This window comes from Cebus imitator, unplaced genomic scaffold (assembly GCF_001604975.1).
Source record: "Cebus imitator isolate Cc_AM_T3 unplaced genomic scaffold, Cebus_imitator-1.0 Scaffold13, whole genome shotgun sequence".
NCBI lineage: Eukaryota > Metazoa > Chordata > Mammalia > Primates > Cebidae > Cebus > Cebus imitator.
In genome coordinates this window covers 6,514,498-6,535,813 of record NW_016107328.1, presented here as the reverse complement: position 1 = coordinate 6,535,813, position 21,316 = coordinate 6,514,498, and the positions used below count along the sequence as shown (strand labels likewise).

At 46.3% G+C, this 21,316-nt stretch overlaps 1 protein-coding gene across 19 annotated transcripts in view; it reads right to left on the bottom strand.

Moving 5' to 3' along the window:
• Positions 1 to 17,004: 17,004 nt before the first annotated feature.
• The window catches only part of CYRIB (CYFIP related Rac1 interactor B), a 173,520-nt gene continuing 169,208 nt past the window's right edge, over positions 17,005 to 21,316 (bottom strand). For 12 of the 19 annotated variants that reach the window (XM_037728541.1, XM_017499332.2, XM_037728555.1 and 9 more), the window contains one exon: positions 17,005 to 19,333. In XM_037728541.1, the coding sequence (XP_037584469.1) occupies positions 19,270 to 19,333 (64 nt within the window). In that variant the 3' untranslated portion in view covers positions 17,005 to 19,269. The remainder of the gene's footprint in view (positions 19,334 to 21,316) is intronic. The other 7 variants (XM_017499283.2, XM_017499341.2, XM_017499305.2 and 4 more) reach the window with 1 other exon arrangement.

The following is a 21,316-nucleotide window of genomic DNA, read 5'->3' as shown; positions in this document are numbered from 1 at the left end:
GAGGCCAGGGAGGTCTCTTCCCTTAGGTTCAACTGGGAGAATTAGCCTTATTTTTAATTTCTATTTGTCCTTACACAGCCTTCGCTCACAAATAAAATGAAAATGAGACTTTCTCTCCATAGCTGATGCAAGGAATGGAGATACACGTCCAGCAAAGCAACTGACTCCAATTCATCTTCACCTTGTCCAGTTCAGCAGGATCTTTCCCCTCACCTGACAACACGCTCAGGTCTCTGCCATTAACCCTTTTCTCCAAGTGCCCCTCCACCTCCGTTGGTTGTCACCTCCTCCCACCCATTGTGCCTCACAGCGGACATATTTCAAGAGTCATTTACACATGCTGGGTTGTCACTTCCTCCCCTGGCATTTCCATACACCTCAACCACTGCCAGCCACCCTCTGGCCAATTTACTCATAAGCCAACAACAAACACGGCTCCATCCCTCCATGCTAGGAACTCTCTTCTCCTTGGATACCATGACACCACAGTCTGGGGCATCTCTTTGTATCGGATTCTATTCCCTTTTAAAGGCTCTTTTCCCTCCTGAACACTTAACTTTCAGTTTTATGCTACCCTCAGACCTCAGCACATTTCTCTCTGTGAATTTGAAATCACCCAAGAAGATGGCAGGCTTAAGAGCAGAGGAGTGAAGGCGGCCCTACGACAGTAAGACCAAGGGCAGGCACAGGAGGACAAGCCTGTATGACAAGGCAGGGAGGAAGCCTATCTTCTTCACCTTATAAAGGCAGTTCTCCGATGCTAGAGGGCAGAACCACCACCAGAAGGGCTTATTTTAAATGCAGGTTCTGGCGGGGCGTGGTGGCTCACACCTATAATCCCAACCATTTGGGAGGCCAAAGTGGGCAGATCACTTGAGGTTAGAAGTTTAGGACCAGCCTGGCAAACATGGTGAAACCCCGACTCTACTAAAACAAAACAAAACAAATTAGCCGGGTGTGGTGGTGTATGCCTGTAATCCCAGCTACTTGAGAGGCTGAGGCAGAGGGATCACTTGAACCTGGGAGGCAGAGGTTGCAGTGAGCCGAGATCATGCCACTGTACTCCAGCCTGGGCAACGGAGTGAGATTCCATCTCAAATAAAATGAAATAAAACAAATACAGGTTTCAAGGCCTTCTTTCAGAGAGCCTGATTCAGAAGATACAATGACCACAGAGATCAATGTAACAATCATTTCAGATGATTCTAAGGGGAGGGGAGCCAGACCACATTGAGAAGAGCTGCCACACGTGGTCTGGCAGAGGAAGCCAGGGAGGCTGCAGTGCAGACCCATGAAAGACTAAGCAGCAATGACCTCGGCTTCCCTTGGCTTTCCTAACCAGGCGGCTTCTTCTTCCAACCAGTCTTCTCATCTCAGATGACAATAAACACAGAACCTTTCAAGTATGGGAGTTTCAGAGCTGGGCCTTGCTGAGCCTGACCCCCTTTGGATGCCGATATGGTTTGGATGCTGGTCCCCTCCAAATCTCATGTTGAAATGTGATTTCAAATGTTGGAGGCTGGAGCGGGTGGGAGGTAATTGGATCATGGGAGTGGATCTCTCACAGGTGGTTTTCATCCCTTCATGACAAGTGGGTTCTGAGTTCAATCACACAAAATCTGGGAGTTTAAAAGAGTGTGGGACCTCTCCCTTCTATTAATCTTTCTCTTGCTCCTACTCTTGCCATGTGGCATGCTGGCTTCCCTTCACCTTCTGTATGGTTGGAAACTTCCTGAGGCCTTCACCAGAAGCAAATGCTGGCACCACACATCCTGTACAACCTGCAGAACCATGAGCCAATTAAACCTCTTTTTAAAAAATACATTACCCAGTCTCAAGCATTTCTTTATAGCAATGCAAGAACAGCCTAGGCTGGGTGTGGTGACTCACGCCTGTAATCCCAGTAGTTTGGGAGGCTGAGGTAGGTGGATCACGAGGCAAAGCATTTGAGATCAGCCTGGCCAACATAGTGAAACCCCATCTCTATTAAAAATACAAAACATTATCCAGGCATGGTGGCGGGCACCTGTAAGCCCACATACTTGGGAGGCTGAGGCAGGAGAATTGCTTCAACCTGGGAGGTGGAGGATGCAGTAAGCCGATCACACCACTGCACTCCAGCCTGGATGACAGTGTGAGACTCCTACTAAAAAAAAAAAAAAAAAAAAAAAGCCTATACAGGCCTCAATACCATATCAGAAGTCATCAGAGAGCCGCTCCCATCAGAGACCCAGAGGCCTAGGAGGAAATAATGGTTTTATAGGCCAGGCCCAGGGCCCCACTGCCCAGCACAGCCTCATCCTTGCCACTCCAGCTCCTTCCTTGGCTCAAAGGGATCCAGGTACAGCTTGGACCACCACTCCTGAGGGCACAAGCCTTAAGCCTTGGTGGTTTCCACATGGTGTTAAATCTGCAGATGCTCAGAATGCAAGTGTGAAGAAGGCTTGACAGCTTCCACCTAGATTTCAGAGGATGTATGGAAAAACCTGGGTACCCAGGAAGAAGTCTGCTGCAGGGGTGGAGCCCCCACAGACAAACTCTAGTAGAGCAGTACCAAGGGGAAATGTGGGTTTGGAGCACACAGAGTTCCCACCAGGGCACTGCCTCGTAGAGCTGCGGGAAGGGGCCTACTGCCCTCCAGACCCCAGAATGGTAGCTTCAGCCGCATCTTACAGCCCCTGCCTGGAAAAGCTGCAAGCGCTCAACTCCAGCCCATGAGAGCAGCCATGTGGGCTGCACCCCAGCAAGCCACAGGGGCAGGCTGCCCAAGGCCTTGGGACCCCATCCCTCACACCAGAGTGCAGGACGTGAGTCAAGATTATGTTGGTGCTTTAATATGTAATATCTTCCCTGCTAGGTTTCAGACTTGTGTGAGGCCTATTGCCCCTGTATTTTGGTCAATTTCTCTCTTTTGGAATGGGAATGGCTACTTGATGCCTGTATCCCTGTTGTGTCTTGGGAGTAAGTAACTTGGTTTTGATCTCACAGGTTCATAGGTAGAAGGAGCTTATCTCCAGATGAGACTCTGGAATTTGGGACTTGGGACTTTTGAGTTCACACTGGCATGAGTTAAGTCTTTGGGGGACTACTGTGAAGTATGAATATATTTTGAAATGTAAGAAGGACCTGAGATTTGTGCGACCAGGGGTGAAATGAGATGGTTTGGATGTTAGTAACCTCCAAATCTCATGTTAACATGTGATTCCCAGTGTTGGAGGTGGGGCCTGGTGGGAGGCGATTGGCCCATGGGGGAGGATCTCTCACGAATGGTTTAGCTTTAGCCCCTTGGTGATAAGTGAGCTCTTGCTCAGTTAGTTCACGTGATCTGGTTGTTTAAAAGAGCCTGGGACCTCCCCCTTCTCTGTCTTGCTCCTGCTCTTGTCATGTGACATGCTGGCTCCCCTTCATCTTCTGGCATGATTGGAAGCTTCCTGGAGCAGATGCTGGCACCATCCTTCCTGTACAGCCTGCAGAACTGTGAGCCAAAGAAACCTCTTTTCTTTATAAATTATCCAGCCTCGGGTATTGCTTTATAGTGATGCAAAAAGAGTCTAATACAGATGCTTCTAAGAGCCCCACTGGGGGCTCAGTCCCCAACGACCCACAGGGAACCTTTCCCAGACAGGCTTATACACCACCTGCCACTCTCCCCTACCCCTGACTGCCCACAAGCCATGGGGCCACATGGAATCTAGCCTTTCTCCCCTGAACTCTAGGATAGGGATAGGGATAGGGGTAGGGGTGTGTGTGTGTGTTAGGTTGGGGATTACCTGGGGATCCATCTCTCTCATAGTGGTTAGAGATCAGATATCGGGGAAAGAAAAGGGACTCAGAAAGAGGAGAGGAGGGAGGCCAGGTGCAGTGGCTCACACCTGTAATCTCAGCGCTTCTGGAGGCCTAGGTGGGTAGATCACGAGGTTAGGAGTTGGAGACCAGCCTAACCAACATGGTGAAACCCTGTCTCTACTCAAAATACAAAAATTAGCTGGGTATGGTGGTGCATGCCTGTAATCCCAGCTACTCAGGAAGCTGAGGCAAGAGAATCGCTTGAACCCGGGAGGCAGAGGTTGCAGTGAGCTGAGATCACGCCACTGTACTTCAGCCTGGGCTACAGAGCAAGACTCCATCAACAACAACAACAAAACAAACCTCCAGGGTGTCATGTTCTATAGTATCCTGGTCATGCTTGGGGACAGAGGAGCTCTGCAGGACCTGATGGACAGTGAGGGGTTTCACAGCTGCCTTAGGGAAGTCAAAGCTGTAAAGAGATAGGGTTAGCAGATATGATCACCAAGATATATGCAGGAGGAGGAATGAGCAAGATACCAGAGCGATGAGAAGGACTAGGGACTCTGGCCCAAGGCATAATGAGGGCCAGGGAGTGCAGGTCCCACATAAGGAGGCTGCTTGGAATTTCCTGGGGGAGATAGGCAGTCCTCACCCTCACTCCTGGGTTATCACTTATCAATACGGAAGACATGGCGAATTACATGACATATGGTATTATGATTATTACCAATAATACTTGCCTCCTGTACTTAGAACAGGCTCCCTCAGATTCTTTGGATGGCCTTGGCAGTGCCACCTAAATGAGCCAGGAGAAGACTCAAGCAATCTACGGCTCAACCCAAGACCCCACCTCCTTTACCTCCTTGAAGCTGTAATGGGTGTGACAGTGCTTTGGGGGAAGGCTGGGAGAGTCACAGGGTTGGCCATCGACCTCATGAGGCATGGGTTAGACGCCACCCCTCCACAGCCCTTCCAATATTGTGATCTTCTTCCTCACATCACACCTGTCTCCAAGGTCAGGGTAGTCACTGGGATAACTCACCAGTGAGGTGAACTGAGCCTGAGGCCTGGAAAGTAAGCAGTCATTGATCATGGAGGGTGACCTTGGAGTGGGGTGGATGATTCCAGCCTCCAGCCTCAGAAACCCAGCCTCTGGGATGTTTTATTCAGCATCCTGGAGACCCTCCAAAGAGCAGAGCGGGGAGGGATTCCCTCTTCCGGAGTCTTCAGTTCCTTGAGAGCGCTAGCCTGCCTCCCCGGAGGGAGAAAAAAGTGACTCAGAGCCTGAGAGCAGGGTCAGAGGTGTGACAGTCACCTTTCACTCAGATAACTTTGCCATCCCCAGCACTTCCCAGGAGCCAGACTTTCCCTCCCCCCAGCCCACCTCCCCGGTCTCTAATGTCCCACCCACCCAAGCAGATGAGAGGGAAAGACACTAAGGCCTTGGGTTGAACGCCATCTGTGAAGCTGAGGAGGACACTTCCGCTTCCGCTTCCTCCTGCCGGCCAGGAGATCATGTCTCATTCACATTTTCTGTTTTCACCTGTATTGAAAATGTTCTGCGGTGGTTTTTGTTTGCTTTTTAAATCACAATAATTAGCTCTGGGCGTCTCGCATTTATCTTTTCTCTTTCCACCCAGGAAAAAACAACAGAAGAATAGTACATTCCAGAAGTTTTCCATGTCTCTGATGGGGCACAGAACTGCCCAGGGAAAGCTCTGCTTTCAAGGGAAGATTGGGGTCATGCCCTAGGAAGCACGCACTTCTCACCTCCCCTGCTCTACAAGTTGAAGGTTTTTAGTGTCATCTTTCAGAATTGACTCACCCCTCTTCCTAGCACCTCTACAGCCATCAGTTAAGAGCGACAGGAAAGTCTGCCAAGCTGAGGAGCAGGAATTCATCCTCTCTCCTTTGCCATCCATGTCCTTGCCTTTTGGTAACTTCTGCTACTGAAAAAAAAATGTGCTATTTGACACCACTTGTATATCTTTGTGTCCCCTTTCTCCCTTAAGGTGGTTATCTTGTAATCAAATAATCCTCAATTACAAAAAATAATACAACCTCATCTCCTATTGAATATATGAATAAAGATCCAGGAAGTCTCACTGTCACCTTTGAAAAAGGAGAGAGGGGAGGAGGAGAATTCACATTTATGAAGTATCTACCAGGTACTAAATTACATGCTGGACACTTTCACACAGCAAGACATTCAATCTTCCATCCAGTTAAGAGATAGAATTCCCATCCTACAAATGAGGACGCCTGGACTCGCAGGGGTGAATAACTTTCCAAAGGTCAAGAAACCGGTAAGAGTCAGAGCTGAGATTCAAACTAATGTTTATCTTACCCCAAAGTCACTACTGTGCTATATTGTCTCTCCAGGGAGAAGGGATTGGGGGAGAGAAAGAGACACAGAGACAGAGAAACCGATTCAGCACCAGGGTTAGGGGACCCTCACTCATGGCCAGCACATGGTGGCTCACGCCTGTAATCCCAGCACTTTGGGAGGTGGACATGGGCAGATCACCTGAGGTCAAGAGTTCAAGACCTGCCTGGGCAACATGGCGAAACTCCATCTATACAAAAACACAAAAATTAGCTGGGTGTGACAGCAGGCACCTGTAATCCCAGCTACTCGGGAGGCCGAGGCAGGAGAATCACTTGAACCTGGAGGTAGAAATTGCAGCAAGCCGAGAACGCACCACTGCACTCCAGCCTGGGCTACAGAACGAGACTGTCTCAGAAAGTCTTGGCATCATTTGTGTCGCTTTGGCCTATCTAAACACTTTCCCATCCATTATCTCATTGCATCCCCATGCCACACCTATGAAACAGGTAGGACAAGTATCATGCCCTTGGCCAGACCTCAAGGTGCACAGAGGCCAAGGGACTTGACTGGGATCACACAGCATTCTATCTGAGGCCAGAACTGCTTCCAGGAAACTATGGTCTTGAGTGGAATCCTAGACCTTACATGGAGAACACAAGAAGAAAAAGTCAGGAGTTCACAGGAGTTGCGTTATCTATTTTTAGAAGGTAATTCAACATCACCTAGCCTACTCCTTCGCTTCTCTGAAGCTCAGAGAAGTCAGGTAGCTGCAATGCCTTCCAAGTCACCAGAGAAGTTGGTGACTGAGCTGGACGAGGAAGCCTGTCCCAGGCTCCCACAGCAGAGTCAGACAGCAGTGATCCAAGGAGTGCATACTGAGACCCTTCCTCCCACCGTCCCGCCCACTGTTGGATAGGAATAACTTTCCAAAGGTCATGAAGCTGGGAAGAAACAGCTGGGGTTCAAACTAAGGTTTCTCCGACTCTGGCTCTGCTGTGCTTGAAGAGTAGTAGACTGGAAACCTCGGGGGTAGCCCCAGCAGCACTTAAGGAGGAGAAGTAGAGGCCAGGCCCAGATGGAGCCACGGCTCAGTGGCCAAGGGAGGAAGGGGTCAGTGGTCAAGGAACACCGCCCACCGGGTCAAGGCAGGACATCCTCTTATGAATCTTCCTCGGGTCCCCGAGACACTGCACAAGAGAAGCTGCAGCCCTACGCACACCTTTATTCCTAAACAGAAAGGCAGCGCTGCCTGCTCCCCCGTCTCCCTATGTAGAGCTCCCACTGAGGCTGTCACGGAGCCCAGCCTCCATGAACATGGATGTTCTGAACATCCAAGCTATAGAGAGGACAGATTTATCGGACAGATTTGGTATCGCAAAATACTAGGCTGGGTGGCTTACACGATGGAAATTTCTCTCACATGGTTCTGGAAGCTGCAAGTCCGAGATCAAGGTGCCAGCATGGTCAGGTTCTGGTGGGGGCTCTTGATCTAGCTTGTAGAAGGCCACCTTCTCACTGTGTCCTCTGGTGGGGACAGTGGGAGCGCTGGAGACAAGCTCTCTGGTGTCCCTTCCTATAAGGGCACTAATTCCATCATGAGAGCCCCCCACCCCCACCCCATGACTACATCCAACTCCAATCACCTCCCAAAGACCTCATTTCCAAATACTGTTGCACTGCAGTGAGGGACTCAGGGTGAATTTGGAGGAGACACACACATTCAGACCACAACAAAGAGGAACCAAACACGAGCCTTGTGCTGTTTGTTGTGGGGCTGGTGGCTTGAAACCCAGATCTTTTGTTTTTGAGACCAGAGTGTCCCTCTGTCACCCAGGCTGGAGTGCAGTAGTGCAATCTTGGCTCACTGCAACCTCCGCCTCCCAGATTCAAGTGATTCTCTTGCCTCAGTCTCCCGAGTAGCTGGGATTACAGGCGTGTGCCACCACACCCGGCTAATTTTTGTATTTTTAGTAGAGATGGGGTTTCACCATGTCGGCCAGGCTGGTTTCGAACTCCGACCTCGTGATCCACTCTCCTCAGCCTCCCAAAGTGCTGGGATTACAGGCACGTGCTACCGCACCCAGGTTTTTTTGATGTTTGTGTTTTTTTTGAGCCTGAGTCTTGCTCTGTTGTTAGCCAGGCTGGAGTGCAGTGATGCAATCTCGACTCACTGCAACCTCCGCCTCCTGGGTTGAATCGATTCTCCTGCCTCAGCCTCCCAAGTAGCTGGGAACAGGCACCTGCCACCGCGCCCGACTAATTTTTGTATTTTTTTAGTAGAGATGGGGTTTCACCATGTTGACCAGGCTGGTCTCAAATTCCTAACCTCAAGTGATCCGCCCACCTTGGCCTTTCAAAGTGCTGGGATTACAGGCGGGAGCCACCGCACCCGGCCTCACCCCAGATCTTAAAGTGGGAGAGAACCTGGAGAACAAATGCAAGGTGCAGGAATGGCGTGAGAACTGGCAGTCATCGAGGCAAGACCCATCCTCCTGAAACCCGGGACTGCAGGTCACCCTCGTCAGCCGCATTAGCAATGGCTACAGTGCAAACAGCCACCCTGGAGCTGTCCCTGCCAGCTGCCTGTGACCCCCACCCGTGCTCTGCCAGCTCATCATCGGCCCCGCCCGGCGGCTAGGTTATTTCTTCCCGCTCTGGTAACTCGAACTACATAAGAAGGCTCAGGCGGAAACTGTTTCTCAATGTAAAACCGCAGGGCGGCAGCAGAGAGCAGCAATCAACATGCACTGTTTTCTCCGCGATTTTGAAGCTGGTTTTTATTGGCGGTGGCTTTTTGTTCATTCGTTTTAAAGTATAGCGCAGAGGTTAAGACGCCAGACTTCGTAGCTAGACTGCCCTGGGTGCAAGCCCTGGCGCTGTCGCTTACCAGTGGTGTATCAGGGGCAAGTAATTGAACCTGTATTTCTAATTCCTAATTGTTAAAATCAGGGTAATAGTCAACCTCATCGGCTTGTTGAAATCAGCTAATCCTAATTGTTAAAATGGGGATGATAACAGTCAACCTTATCGCGTTGTTGTAATCAGCTAAGACCGGGGAAGCACCTGGCTGGCACTTTGCACTCAGAAAGCAGGAGCTTGTATTCGTATACACAACTGTTCCGGATGGCCTCCAGGGAACCGTACACTCAGGTACCCCAAGCCTCTCCCATCCAAACAGGCCTGGTCCGAGAGTCCCTGGGAGGAGCGCAGATCCGCCCCCGCAGGTGCAATCACTTTGGCTCAGCCTAAGAAACTAGTAGCAGGAAAAGCACTTCTTCAAGCAGAAGTTGCCTTGGCCTGAGGGGTCACACTGAGGGACTCTGGGTCAATTAAGGCACTCAGAGCTGGGGGGCAGGGTTTGGAGAGAACAGAGTCCCCCCACTCTCAGGCTGACCCCAAGCCACCTCCGTCCTGGTTCTCAAAGTGCAGCAGCACCAGCCATACATACATGCGAGGTGGATGGGTGGTGGCGGTTGGGGAGGAGGGAGGCTTTGTTAGACCTGCACCTTCTGGGGCCCCACCCTGGACCTGCTCAGAAACTCTGGGGGCAAGCCCTCCTGGTGATTCTGATGCAGCTAACGTTTGACAGCCACTGCAATAAATAGACGGAGACTCCTGGTTTTTGGATGGGAAATGGTCAGGTGTCCTCATGTGGCTCATAATTTTTAGCAACAAAAATATTAGGATGCACGAGGCACAATGCTTCACGCCTGTCACCTCAACACTTTGGGAGGCAGAGGCAGGCAGATTGCTGGAGCTCAGGAGTTCAAGACCAGTTTGGGCAACATGCTAAAACCCTGTTGTATTAGTCCGTTTTCATACTGTTACAAAGAACTGCCCAAGACTGAGTAATTTATAAAGGAAGGAGGTTTAATTGACTCACAGTTCACCATGGCTGGGGAGGCCTCAGGAAACTTACAATCATAGTGGAAGGCGAAGGAGTAACAAGGCACCTTCTTCACGAGGCGGCAGGAAGGAAATGTGCAGAGCAAAGGTGGGGAAGAGCCCTCTATAAAACCGTCAGCCCTCGTGACAACTCACTATCATGAGAACAACGTGGGGGAAACTGCCCCCAAGATTCAGTTACCTCCACCTGGTTTCTCCCTTGTCACATGGGGATTATGGGAATTACAATTCAAGATGAGATTTGGGTGACGACACAAAGCCTAACCATATTACCCATCTCTATAAAAAAATTAAAAATTAGCCATGCATGGTGGTCCCCCTACTCAAGAGGCTTTTAAATTTTTTTTAATTTAAAAACTAGCTGGGTGCACCTGTGGTCCCAGCTACTCAAGAGGCTGAGGTGCAAGGATCACTTGAGGTCAGCAGGTCAAGGCTGCAGTGAGCCGTAATTACTCCACTGCACTCCAGCTTGGGTACAGAGTGAGTCTGTGTCTCTACTTTCCCCCTCTCCCTCTCCACTTTCCCTCTGTCCTAAAATCAGGGTAATAGTCAACCTCATCACATTGTTGAAATCTCTCTCTCTGTCTCCTCTCTCCTCTCCTCTCTCCCTTCCTCCTTCTCTCCCTCTCTCCTCTCATATATATGGGAGACAGCGGTATCAGGATACTTGATACACAAAGGGCAAGAGGCAGGTAGGAAAAGGGAGAGCAGGTACCAAAATAATAGAATACTTGGATCTTCCAAAAATTCCTGGTGAGTTCAGGACAGAAAATTTCAAATCAGAAGTACCTAGAAGAAAATTGGGGCATTCATTGCTGGAACACACAAAAGTACAACAATTATTATACAAGGCAAGAGGTGTTTCATATGAGATTCAGATGGTCACAGCCCCTTCAGCCTGGGGCAACCAGTGAAGATACAAGCATTTTCTGTTCATTCTACTTGGTATTTCAATACCTTTTGTTTCTCTTTGTTCTTCAGGGGTAAGCAGGATAATGCAATTAGAATAGCACATGGTTTAGGTCTGTGTGTCCAATTCAATGGCAATTATCCCACGTGGCTATTAATCACCAGCAATGTAACTATCCCAAATTCAGATGTGCTGTAAGACTAAAAGACATACCAGATTTTAAAGGTTTAGTGTGAGAACGAATAATGTAAAAGACATTTATATTGATGATCTGGTGAAATGTTTTTTATGTGTTGGGTTAAATAAAATGTTATATATTATATTAATTTGTTTTTACTTCTAAAACTAGCTACTAGAAAATTTTAATTACATGTGTGGCTTATATTATATTTCTATTGAGTAGAACTGATTTAGAGCAAAGGAAAACAAAAAAAGCACCCATACCCTAGTACTGCTGTGTGTCCTTCATCTCTCAACCTCTCTGTTCCTCTGTACAATTGAGATAACCTTCATAATATTTTACTCATCTACTTGAGTAACAGAATTGTCATGACATTTGAATGTGATTCTGAATGTGAAAATAATTGTGAAGTATAAAGAATGATTCAAACTTTGAGTAATATCAGTCAGTAACAGGCTATGTGTTTATTTCCATTCCTCCCTTCCACCCACCAGTTGATGACATTATTCAGGAACATTCTCTCCTTGCCTCATTCATCTCAAAAGAAATGACAAGGCACATGAAGATACCCCAGGCCTTGCAGTGAGGCTCAGGAGAAGGCATTCTGCAGCTACCCCCAAATACCCTCCTTCTCTGGTTCATGGACCTTTAGGCGCAGCTCCCCAGCCTCTGTGTTCTCTGCCCTGCTACGTCCTTCCCCTGAGACAATGAGCAGAGTCCATTTTTTACTTAAACTGGGTGGGAAGGGAGTGAGAAAATCAGGAAATACAGAGGATTTCTTTTTTAAAGACACTATCTCAAAAAAAAATTTTTAAGACATCATCTCAGTGTTCTTTTTTTTCTTTTTAGAAAAATATGTATAAAGATACTGCACGGGGTTGAAGAGTGTCACCCCCACAAAAATCTGTCTATCAGGGATCTCAGAATGTGGCCTTTTTTGGAAATAGGGTCTTTGCAGATATAATTAAACTAAAATGAGGTCTGACAAATAATTTCTCCTTAACCAAACTGTAGTCAGGCTCCCCTTAATCATCTTCCCAACTGTACTGACTTTTGGACTTCCATATCTGTCCTGCATTACCCAAGTTTTATGAAGAATCCTGCTAAGTCAGTTTAGCCAGAACCCCCACCCCCAATATCTGGACACCCTCTATGTCTGACCAAACTCCTCATTGCCCACCACCCGCCAGGTGATGTCTGATCACTTTGGCCTGCCCTCAGCAAGAATCCTGTTGGGTCCGTGTATTAGTCTGTTTTCACATTGCCGACAAAGACATACCTGAGACTGGGAGGAAAAAGAAGTTTAATTGGGCTTACAGTTCCACATGACTGGGGAGACCTCAGCCTCGTGGCAGAAGGTAAAAGGCACTTCTTACATGGTGGCAGCAAGAGAAAATGAGGAAGATGGAAAAGCAGAAACCCCTGATAAAACCATCAGATCTCCTGAGACTTACTCACTATCATGAGAACACTATGAGGGAAACCGCCCTCAGGATTCAAATTATCTCCTGCCAGGTCCTTCTCACAATACATGGGAATTGTTGGAGCACAGTTCAAGATGAGATTTGGGTGGGGACACAGAATCAAACCATATCATTCTGCCCCTGGCTCTGGCAAATCTCATGTCCTCAGATTTCAAAACCAATCATGCCTTCCCAACAGTCCCCCAAAGTCTTAACTCATTTCAGCATTAACCCAAAAGTCCACAGTCCAAAGTGTCTTCTGAGACAAGGCAAGTCCCTTCCACCTATGAGCCTGTAAAATCAAAAGTAAGCTAGTTACTTCCTAGATACAATGGGGGTACAAGTATTAGGTAAATACAGCCATTCCAAGTGGAAGAAATTGGCCAAAACAGATGTTACAGGGCCCGTGCAAGTCTGAAATCCAGCAGGGAAGTCAGATTTTAAAGCTCCAAAATGATCTTCTTTGACTCCAGGTCTCACGCCAGGTCAGCTGATGCAAGAGGTGCGTTCCCATGGCCTTGAGCAGCTCTGCTTCTATGGCTTTGCAGGATACAGCCTCTCTCCTGGCTGCTTTCATAGGCAGGTATTAAGTGTCTGTGGCTTTTCCAGGTGCACAGTGCAAGCCGTTGGTGGATCTAACATTCTGGGGTTTGGAGGACGGTGACCCACTTCTCACAGCTCCACTAGGCAGTGCCCAAGTAGCGACTCTGTGTGGGGGCTCTGACCCCACATTTCCCTTCCGCACTGCCGTAGCAGAGATGGTCTCAATCTCTTGACCTCGAAATCCACCTGCCTTGGCCTCCCAAAGTGCTGAGATTACAGGCGTGAGCCACCGCCCCCCGGCGAAAAAGTATTTTTAAGATGCAGATCAGATCTTCAGATCTCACTTACTCGATAGCTGGAGGCTGCCCCTCCCTCACTTGAGCAGAAGACAGAATCACTAGGCTGGGTATCACCTGGCACAACTGTGAACAATGGTATCAAACTGAAAATAAAGGAATAAGCCGGGCACAGTGGCTCATGCCTGTAATCCAGCACTTTGGGAGGTCAAGGTGGGAGGATTGCTCACGAGTTTGAGACCAGCCTGGCCAACATAATGAAACTCCCACCTCTACTAAAAATACAAAAATTAGCCGGGTGCTGTGGTGTGCTCCTGTAGTCCCAGCTACTCAAGAGGCGGAGGTGGGAGAATCACCTGCGACCAGGAGGCAGAGGTTGCGATGAGCTGAGATCATGCCATTGCACTCCAGCCTGGGCAACGGGAGTGAAACCCTGTCTCAAAAAAAGAAATGAAAAGAAAGAAATAAGTGATCATTTACACTTGTAAGACTACTACTTCCATTCAGCCCAGCTTCTACTGGGTTCCCAAAAGGCAGGCAGCCAGGATTTTGCCTTCCAGGCAGAAGACTGGAAGATTCCTCCCTGGGACTCAGCCTAAGAAAAAGACCAGCTGATACATATCCGGTTTCCCTGAGACATCTGGTTTCCCTGAGGAAACAGCAGGGCAGATGGTTTGAAACCCTGAGCAGAGGTTTCAGCCTTAGGTGCGAACAGAAATCCACCGTGGAGCTTTAAAAAAATACTGATGTGGATGGGTGCAGTGGTGCACGCCTGTAATCCCAGCACTTTGGGAGGCCGAGGAGGGTGGATCACGAGGTTAGGAGATCGAGACCAGCCTGGCTAACATGGTGAAACCCTGTCTCTACTGAAAATATAAAAAATTAGTCAGGCATGGTGGTGGGCACCTGTAGTCTCAGCTATTTGGGAGGCTGAGGCAGGAGAATCGCTTGAAGTAGCTGTCTGGGTTATCAGATCAGTAAAACATAAGATACGGGGGTGCTACTATCTGTGGTTTCTGGCATCCACTGGGGCCTCAGAACATGGCCAGCTGTGCTGACTGCAGGGGGCTGCTTCCCAGAGCTTCTGTGCAGGCCAGGATGCAGCTGGCCCTCCAGTGGCCACAGGTGGCCAGGGGCCTCAGCCTGGACTGGCTCACACATTCTCTTTTATTGCTTTCAGGATTGCTTCCCAGACATTAGACACACCTGTCCAGAACTGGGGGCTGGACCTGTTATGCAAGGGTCCCACCTTGGATCAGGATGCTTCCTTGAGAATGGTAGAGACTGGTTCCAGAGGAGCCTGGCTCAGTGCATTGCTCTGCCACTGACAGCTGTGCAGCTCTGTGCAAGTTGACCTCTCTGAGCTCCTAACTCTTGTAAAATTACCCCGTTAAGTGAGGATGTTAATCACCTCCCGCACACAGGCTTGTAGTGAAGATTAAAGGTGATACATAGAGTGTCTGGCGGTCAGCTATTACCCCGCGATGATATTGTTAACACTCTTGTTCATTCCAGTTGTGATGACTGTTACAAAGGAGGCCCTGGGAAGCTGGTAACAGGAAGACAGGCATCCTCAGAGCTGAACAAGCTCTAGGACTCCCTTTTTTCAAGCATATGGACAGTCCAGCATTGCTTTCTCAGGCAGGTGTGGGGAATTCAGAGGGGTGCTCAGAAAGAGAAGAAAACAGTGTATATAAAGCCATCAAGGTCCTCTCAGGGTTGGGCATCAGTGAGGCGGGAAAGTCTTGCTTTGTACATCTTCACAGGTTAAACAGATACAACAAACAGGATTCACCACGTGCTTTACAGATACGGAGTGGTTACTCTCAGCTCTGAAAACCCAACAACTGAAGTGTGATATCCGCTTCAGAAGGTGCCATGGCTGAGGAAAGCTAACTCCATAGCACGTCCTGCTATTAGTTAGAATAAACTAACCCTCCACAGACTAAAGCCTGTCTTTTAAGTATTCACACTACTACTGCTTTTGCAGACAGTATGAGACCTGGAATCAGGGTTAGAGATCATCTGTTTCAATTCTCTCATTTTACTGAAGAGGAAAATAGAGCTCCAAAGAAGAGATATGGCTTGGGTCTCCTGACCCTTGACCCACAGATCTTCCCATTACATCTTCTATGATTAAATCCTACTCAGAAGTTTGAAATATACTTCGAAAACTAAGAACTTCAAAACTGCAGTTAACTGCAATCTCAAATGGAACCAGAATGACATTTCAACTCAAAAGACCTAGATTTGACTACAAATGTCATTAATCCTTATGACAAGTCTAAAATACTTGCAGCAATCTTAAAATGGTCCAGAATGTTTCTTAGTACAAATCTTTAAGGTGAGAAGCCAGCCAGTAGAAAAGTTCCACTTACCTATGTTGAGGGCTGTGGAAATGGGGCAGTGGTGAGTTAATTATGGACACATTTGGTGGAAGAGATGAGGCAATGGATTTCTCTAAATTGTTAAAAAAGGCTGGGGCGCAGGATGAGTAGAGACACACTACCAGGTGCGTTTTAGAGACAAGACTGGGGTTCAAAGGATTTACCTATACCAGGGCAGACTCATAAATCCCTCCAGTTGGCAGTAATTAGTCCTGGCTGATATGGTTTGGCTGTGTCCCCGCCCAGATCTCATCTTGAATTTCCACGTGTTGTGGGAGGGACCCAGTGGGAGGTAATTGAATCATGGAGGCAGGGCTTTCTCATGCTGTTCTCATGACAGTCTCATGAGATCTGATGGTTGTTATAAGGGGGAGTTTTCCTGCAAAAGCTCTTGTCTGCCACCAAGTGAGACGTGCCTTTCACCTTCTGCCATGATTGTCTGGCCTCCCCAGCCACATGGAACTAAGTCACTTAAACCTCTCTTTTGTAAGGTGCCATCTTGCGTATGTCTTTATCGGCAGTGTGAAAATAGACTAATGCACTGGCTGAGTCCATGCCTACCCCCAAAATCCTTCACTCCAAGGACAGACATGAGAACTAGAGACAGAGTTAGCAGAGACGATGCCTGCTTGCGCTCTTTGGCTATCTGAATGGCAAGTACTAGAGCTAAGGCTGAGCCATCTTTTGGCTGCAGAGCTGTCTCCTTTGATCACACTGCAGCCCTCTGCTTCAATCACACTAGGTTTTCAGATAAACCTACTCTTGGAACTAGTGGAGGGAGAGGAAAATTCTTTCTGGAAAGGGCCAGATAGTAAATATATTTTCACTTTTGAGGGCCATATGGTCTTTGTCACAATTCTGCTGCTGTTGTGCAAAAGTCTCGAAAAATAATGTGTCAACAAATGAGGCTAGGTTCCAATAAAATTTTATTTATGAACACTAAAATTTGAATTTCATATGCTTTTCTCATGCCACAAAATATTATTCTTTTGATTTTATTCAACCTTTTTAAAAACCATTTTTAACTTACAAGCTGTACAAAAACAGATGGTGGGTGAATTGGCCCACAGACCGGTTTGCTAGCCCCTGGGCTAAAGAGATTTGTCCACTTATTCTTCAACATGCAGAGTGTGAACTGTGTGAACTGCACAGGCCACAGCAATATTACTGCGTCCATTCCAGCTGCATCATTACTTTTGATTTGTATTCATTCAGTCCACCGAAGCATTCACTTGGCACCTCTCCAAATCTGGGTACTGTGCAAGATCCTTCCTTGGGACACTGAAGGAAAAAATCAGACACGGCCCTTCTCTCAAGTTCACAGACTCTCTCTCCAGCATCCAGATACTACGGCTCTCATAGAATCAGAAAACACAGCCACAAGCGCAGTAAGTATCAGAGATGTTTTACGAGATACATGTATCAGATTCTTAAGGCTGCTGTACCAAAATACCACAAACTGCATCATTTAAAACAACACATTTCTTCCCTCACAATCCTGGAGGTCAGAAGTCTCAAAACAAGACATCGGTAGGGTTGGTTCCTTCTCGAGACTCTGAGGGAGAATCTGTGACAGGCTTCTTTCCTAGCTTCTAGTGACTTCCTCCAATTCTTAGGGTTCTTTGGCTCACAGATGCACTGCTCTAATCTCGGCCTCCATCTTCACGTGGCCTTCAGCTCTGTGTGTCTATTTCCCCTTCTTTTCTCTTTTAAGAGCTTGCCATTGGATTTAGGGCCCACCCTACTACAGGTTGATCTCACTTCGAGATCCTCTATTTCATCTGCAAAAACTCTTTTTCCAAATAAGGTCACATGTGCAGGTTCCCAGTCAATGTATCTCCTGGGGGCCTCTCTTCAACCCATTACACTATTCTTAGAAAATGCCTAGAAGGATATGGCCAATGCCATCCAGAAGACTTCATGAAGGAGGTAATGGAAGCTAACCCTTCAAAGATGAAAGCTGGTGTTCATTAGATGGTCACATGGGGGGAAGGGAATGTCAGATTCTGGGACCAGCCAGACCACAGCTAAGGAAGTGACATCGCATAGAACGATTTGTGAACAGCAAGCAGTCAGGCCTGGCTGGAGAACAAGGTGTGAAGTGAGGGAGCAGTGAGCAGGAGGGCCAGGGATCAGCAGGAATGTGATCTTGAGAAGCTGCGTGTGCCATGATCTGGCCCTATTAATCTAGAAGGGTTTGATGGAAGCCTCTGTGATTCTCTTCCATGGTGAACCACTTTAATTGTCTTATACCTCAGATATTCCTAAATATTTAAAATACTGGCATGGTTGAACAGGACAACATTAGGCAGTTTCTTCCAACCATGAGATTTAGATTTCATGACTTATGATCTTAAACTAAAAAACATGTTAGTTTTCTACCACTACTGAGATCATGGCCTCCGGTTTTCTCCTGGAAAGTCCCTCTTACAATCATTCTCTTCCCAGGATTAAAGGGCTACTCTGCCTTCGTGTTGCTACCCGCTCTCCTGGAAACTGAGAATCAAGCAAGGATGTGGTTTTCCTTCCATTAGTACATCCATACAAGAGGAAATCAAGAATAAAAGTCCAGTTAATGAAAAGATCACTGGTCTTAATATACTTAGCAAAATTTTAAAAGCAATTAAAATTATATACATAGACAATGATCAAAATTCTGTTGAAAAGACCCAGCTCTCCCCTAAAAGAAGAAAAAATCATCTAATGTATATATGCATTCCATGAAAATATACATGGGGAAAACTTCAGAAGCCTAAAAACAAAACATCAGTAAACCAAGCCACACTTAGAAAAATGAAAGCTGATTTTTATTTTATCATCAACAGCCATTCTTTAGACATGAACATGCATACGTAATATTCTACGCACACATCACAGTTTTTAACGTTAGTTAATAAAGGTTAAACACACAACATACATCCTTACAAAAAAAGTCAAAATGCAAACTTAAAACTTTAAACAAAAGTATTACTAATTTTAAAAAAGTTTGTGTTGGGTACCATTTGTACAACACAGTTAATTTAAACATTTTCATTTTGGTTGCACATGAAAAAGGCGGCAGTAGAAAATAAAGTCATTGAGGGTTTTTAAATAGCAGAATAGGCAGTCTCGCCATGCAGGAGAAGCAATATTAAATATTAGTTTCAAAAAAAATCCACATTTAAAAATATTTAGTTCAAGTCACAGAATTTTTCTCAGTAGAGATCCCAATGCAATGCATAATTAGCTGCCTTAGCTGGCCCATTTGAAAGGATGATATCCCTTCAGAGTGTAACTTTACTGATTTTGGCACAGAAAAGAAGTCTTAAGAACAAGAACATGATTAAAAAAGGGGGAAGAGGAACAGAGGAAAGAAATAAAAGCAAGAATAAATGAGATAGTAATTGCAATCACTAAAAAACTGTGCATTCTCAGTCATTGCAGAACACTGTCTTCTGCCTACAGCAGGTGCTTACTCCAGAACTGTTATTGCAGCATGGATTTAATTTGCTTGGAGGTAGTCTCATCATTCAAATGTTTTGTTGTGTACCTAAAAGGGAAAAGAAAAAAAAGGCCAATTTTAGGAAATTTAAAAAAGAATCGGCATCGCGTTCTCTAATTGTGACAGGATGAGGAATTGGTCTCAGCAAAACTCACAGAATTATGGCTTCTCATTGTAGCTCTACCCTGTTCAGGTTCTGCAAAGCCTGTCATCCTCACCACCTTTCTAGCTGAATAGCCAGTAGCTATTTAACTTAGTTACAGCAACTTTGCTGAAATGATTGGTTAAGCTCTGAAGTAAAAGATTAGCTGTAACTTCTCACTCAGAAGAAAGTGCTCTTCTATCCCAGAGGCTGGCAAAGTATAGCCTATAGGCCATCCAATCCACCAATTTTTGTGTGGGCTGTGCGCTTTTTTTTTTTTTTTTTTTTTTTTTTTTTTTTACATTTGGATGACTGGGGGGGGGCAAAGGAAGACAGAAAAAGTAACATTTCATGTATTATTGTGGAAATCATATGAAATTCAAATTTCAGTGCTTACATATAAAAGTGTTATTGAAACACGCCATGTTGACTCATTCATGTACCATCTATGCTTACCTTCTTGCTACAGTGGCACAGCTGAAGAACTATGACAAAAACCACGTGGCCCACAAAGCCTTTAATATCTGCTTACTCTCTGGCCCTTTATAGAAAAGTGCTCCAACCCCTGTTCTATTCTGTATTTAAGACAGCAATTACTACAGCTATCATATCTCTAAAATGTCTCAATTCTCCAAGTGCCCAATTTCTAGGCATGTCTTTTGCTACATGCATGCAAATCCAACATAAGAATCCAAAAAAAGGAATCACTAAGAGTGATTATTATAAGATTCACGACAGTATTCCCTTAAATAGTAAAAATCCACTAGGCAAGCCTACTATGTCTCAGGTACTCTTCTAGAAGCTTACAACCAGCAGACGGAGAAAGATAACGATACACTAATATTAGTGATGGGATAAAGCCTGGCAGCAAAGGAGGGAAGTATAAGAAAAAGAGGCTACATACAGAGACAGGGAAAGACTATCTCACATGAACACCCTGAGATCATACATAGTAGGAAGTTTGGAGAGTATTTTAAGTGCAATGAAAACCAGTGGAGCATATTAAGCAGGAGATGGGTGTGATACCACTTAAGTTTTATCATTCTGGCTGGTGAGGGTGAGCTGTGGGGAACAGAAGGAGCGACGGGGAGGCATTAAATAAGGGGCTATTACTGAGCACCAAGTGTGAGATGATCAGATGTCAAGGCTTAGACCAGATTACAGCAGCAGTGAAGACAGGTGTTCAATGTGTGAATGTGGACTATATTTTGGAGATAATCCAGACAGACTGATTAATTTGGTTCACAAGAATTCCACGTATAATCTTAAGGACTAGATCTTTTTTCTAAATTCCTATTAGGTTAATTTCAAATCAATTTAAAAACTGAAGAATGCTTATAAAGTACCTGATATGCTGTCTACAATGTTACTGAGAAGTCACCCCCCAAACTTTTCTCATGTTTTCAAATAGATATCAGAATGTCAGGCACATAATTGGTGCTCAATAAATATCTGTGGAAGGAAGACAAAGACGGCGGCCAGGTTGGAAAGAAAAAAAAATCCATAAAGGAATATTTACATTCAATGCTAAGTGATGTCACAAGGATTTAACCTTTTTGTTCTCTTTATGTAAAGTATACACAATTACACAAAATCCTACAGATGCCTGAGGTTCTCAAAATCCATTTCTTCACATTTGTTTCTCCCCGACTTCTTTATACAACCAGATAGTGGAAACAGCCAAGTAATGTGCACAGAAAAATTTCTACTGCAGACTAGGTAAGGGTATCACTACTCAGCAATGTACTGTGCTATTCGAAGAATGGTAAGTGTTTTCCTCTCTACCCAGGACGCAAGTTCTTGCTCCTTCTGTGGGACGTGATCTTAGCTTCCTTCTTTGGACAAAGCCAATCCAGAGCACACTGCATCACCACACTCATTTATCAAGA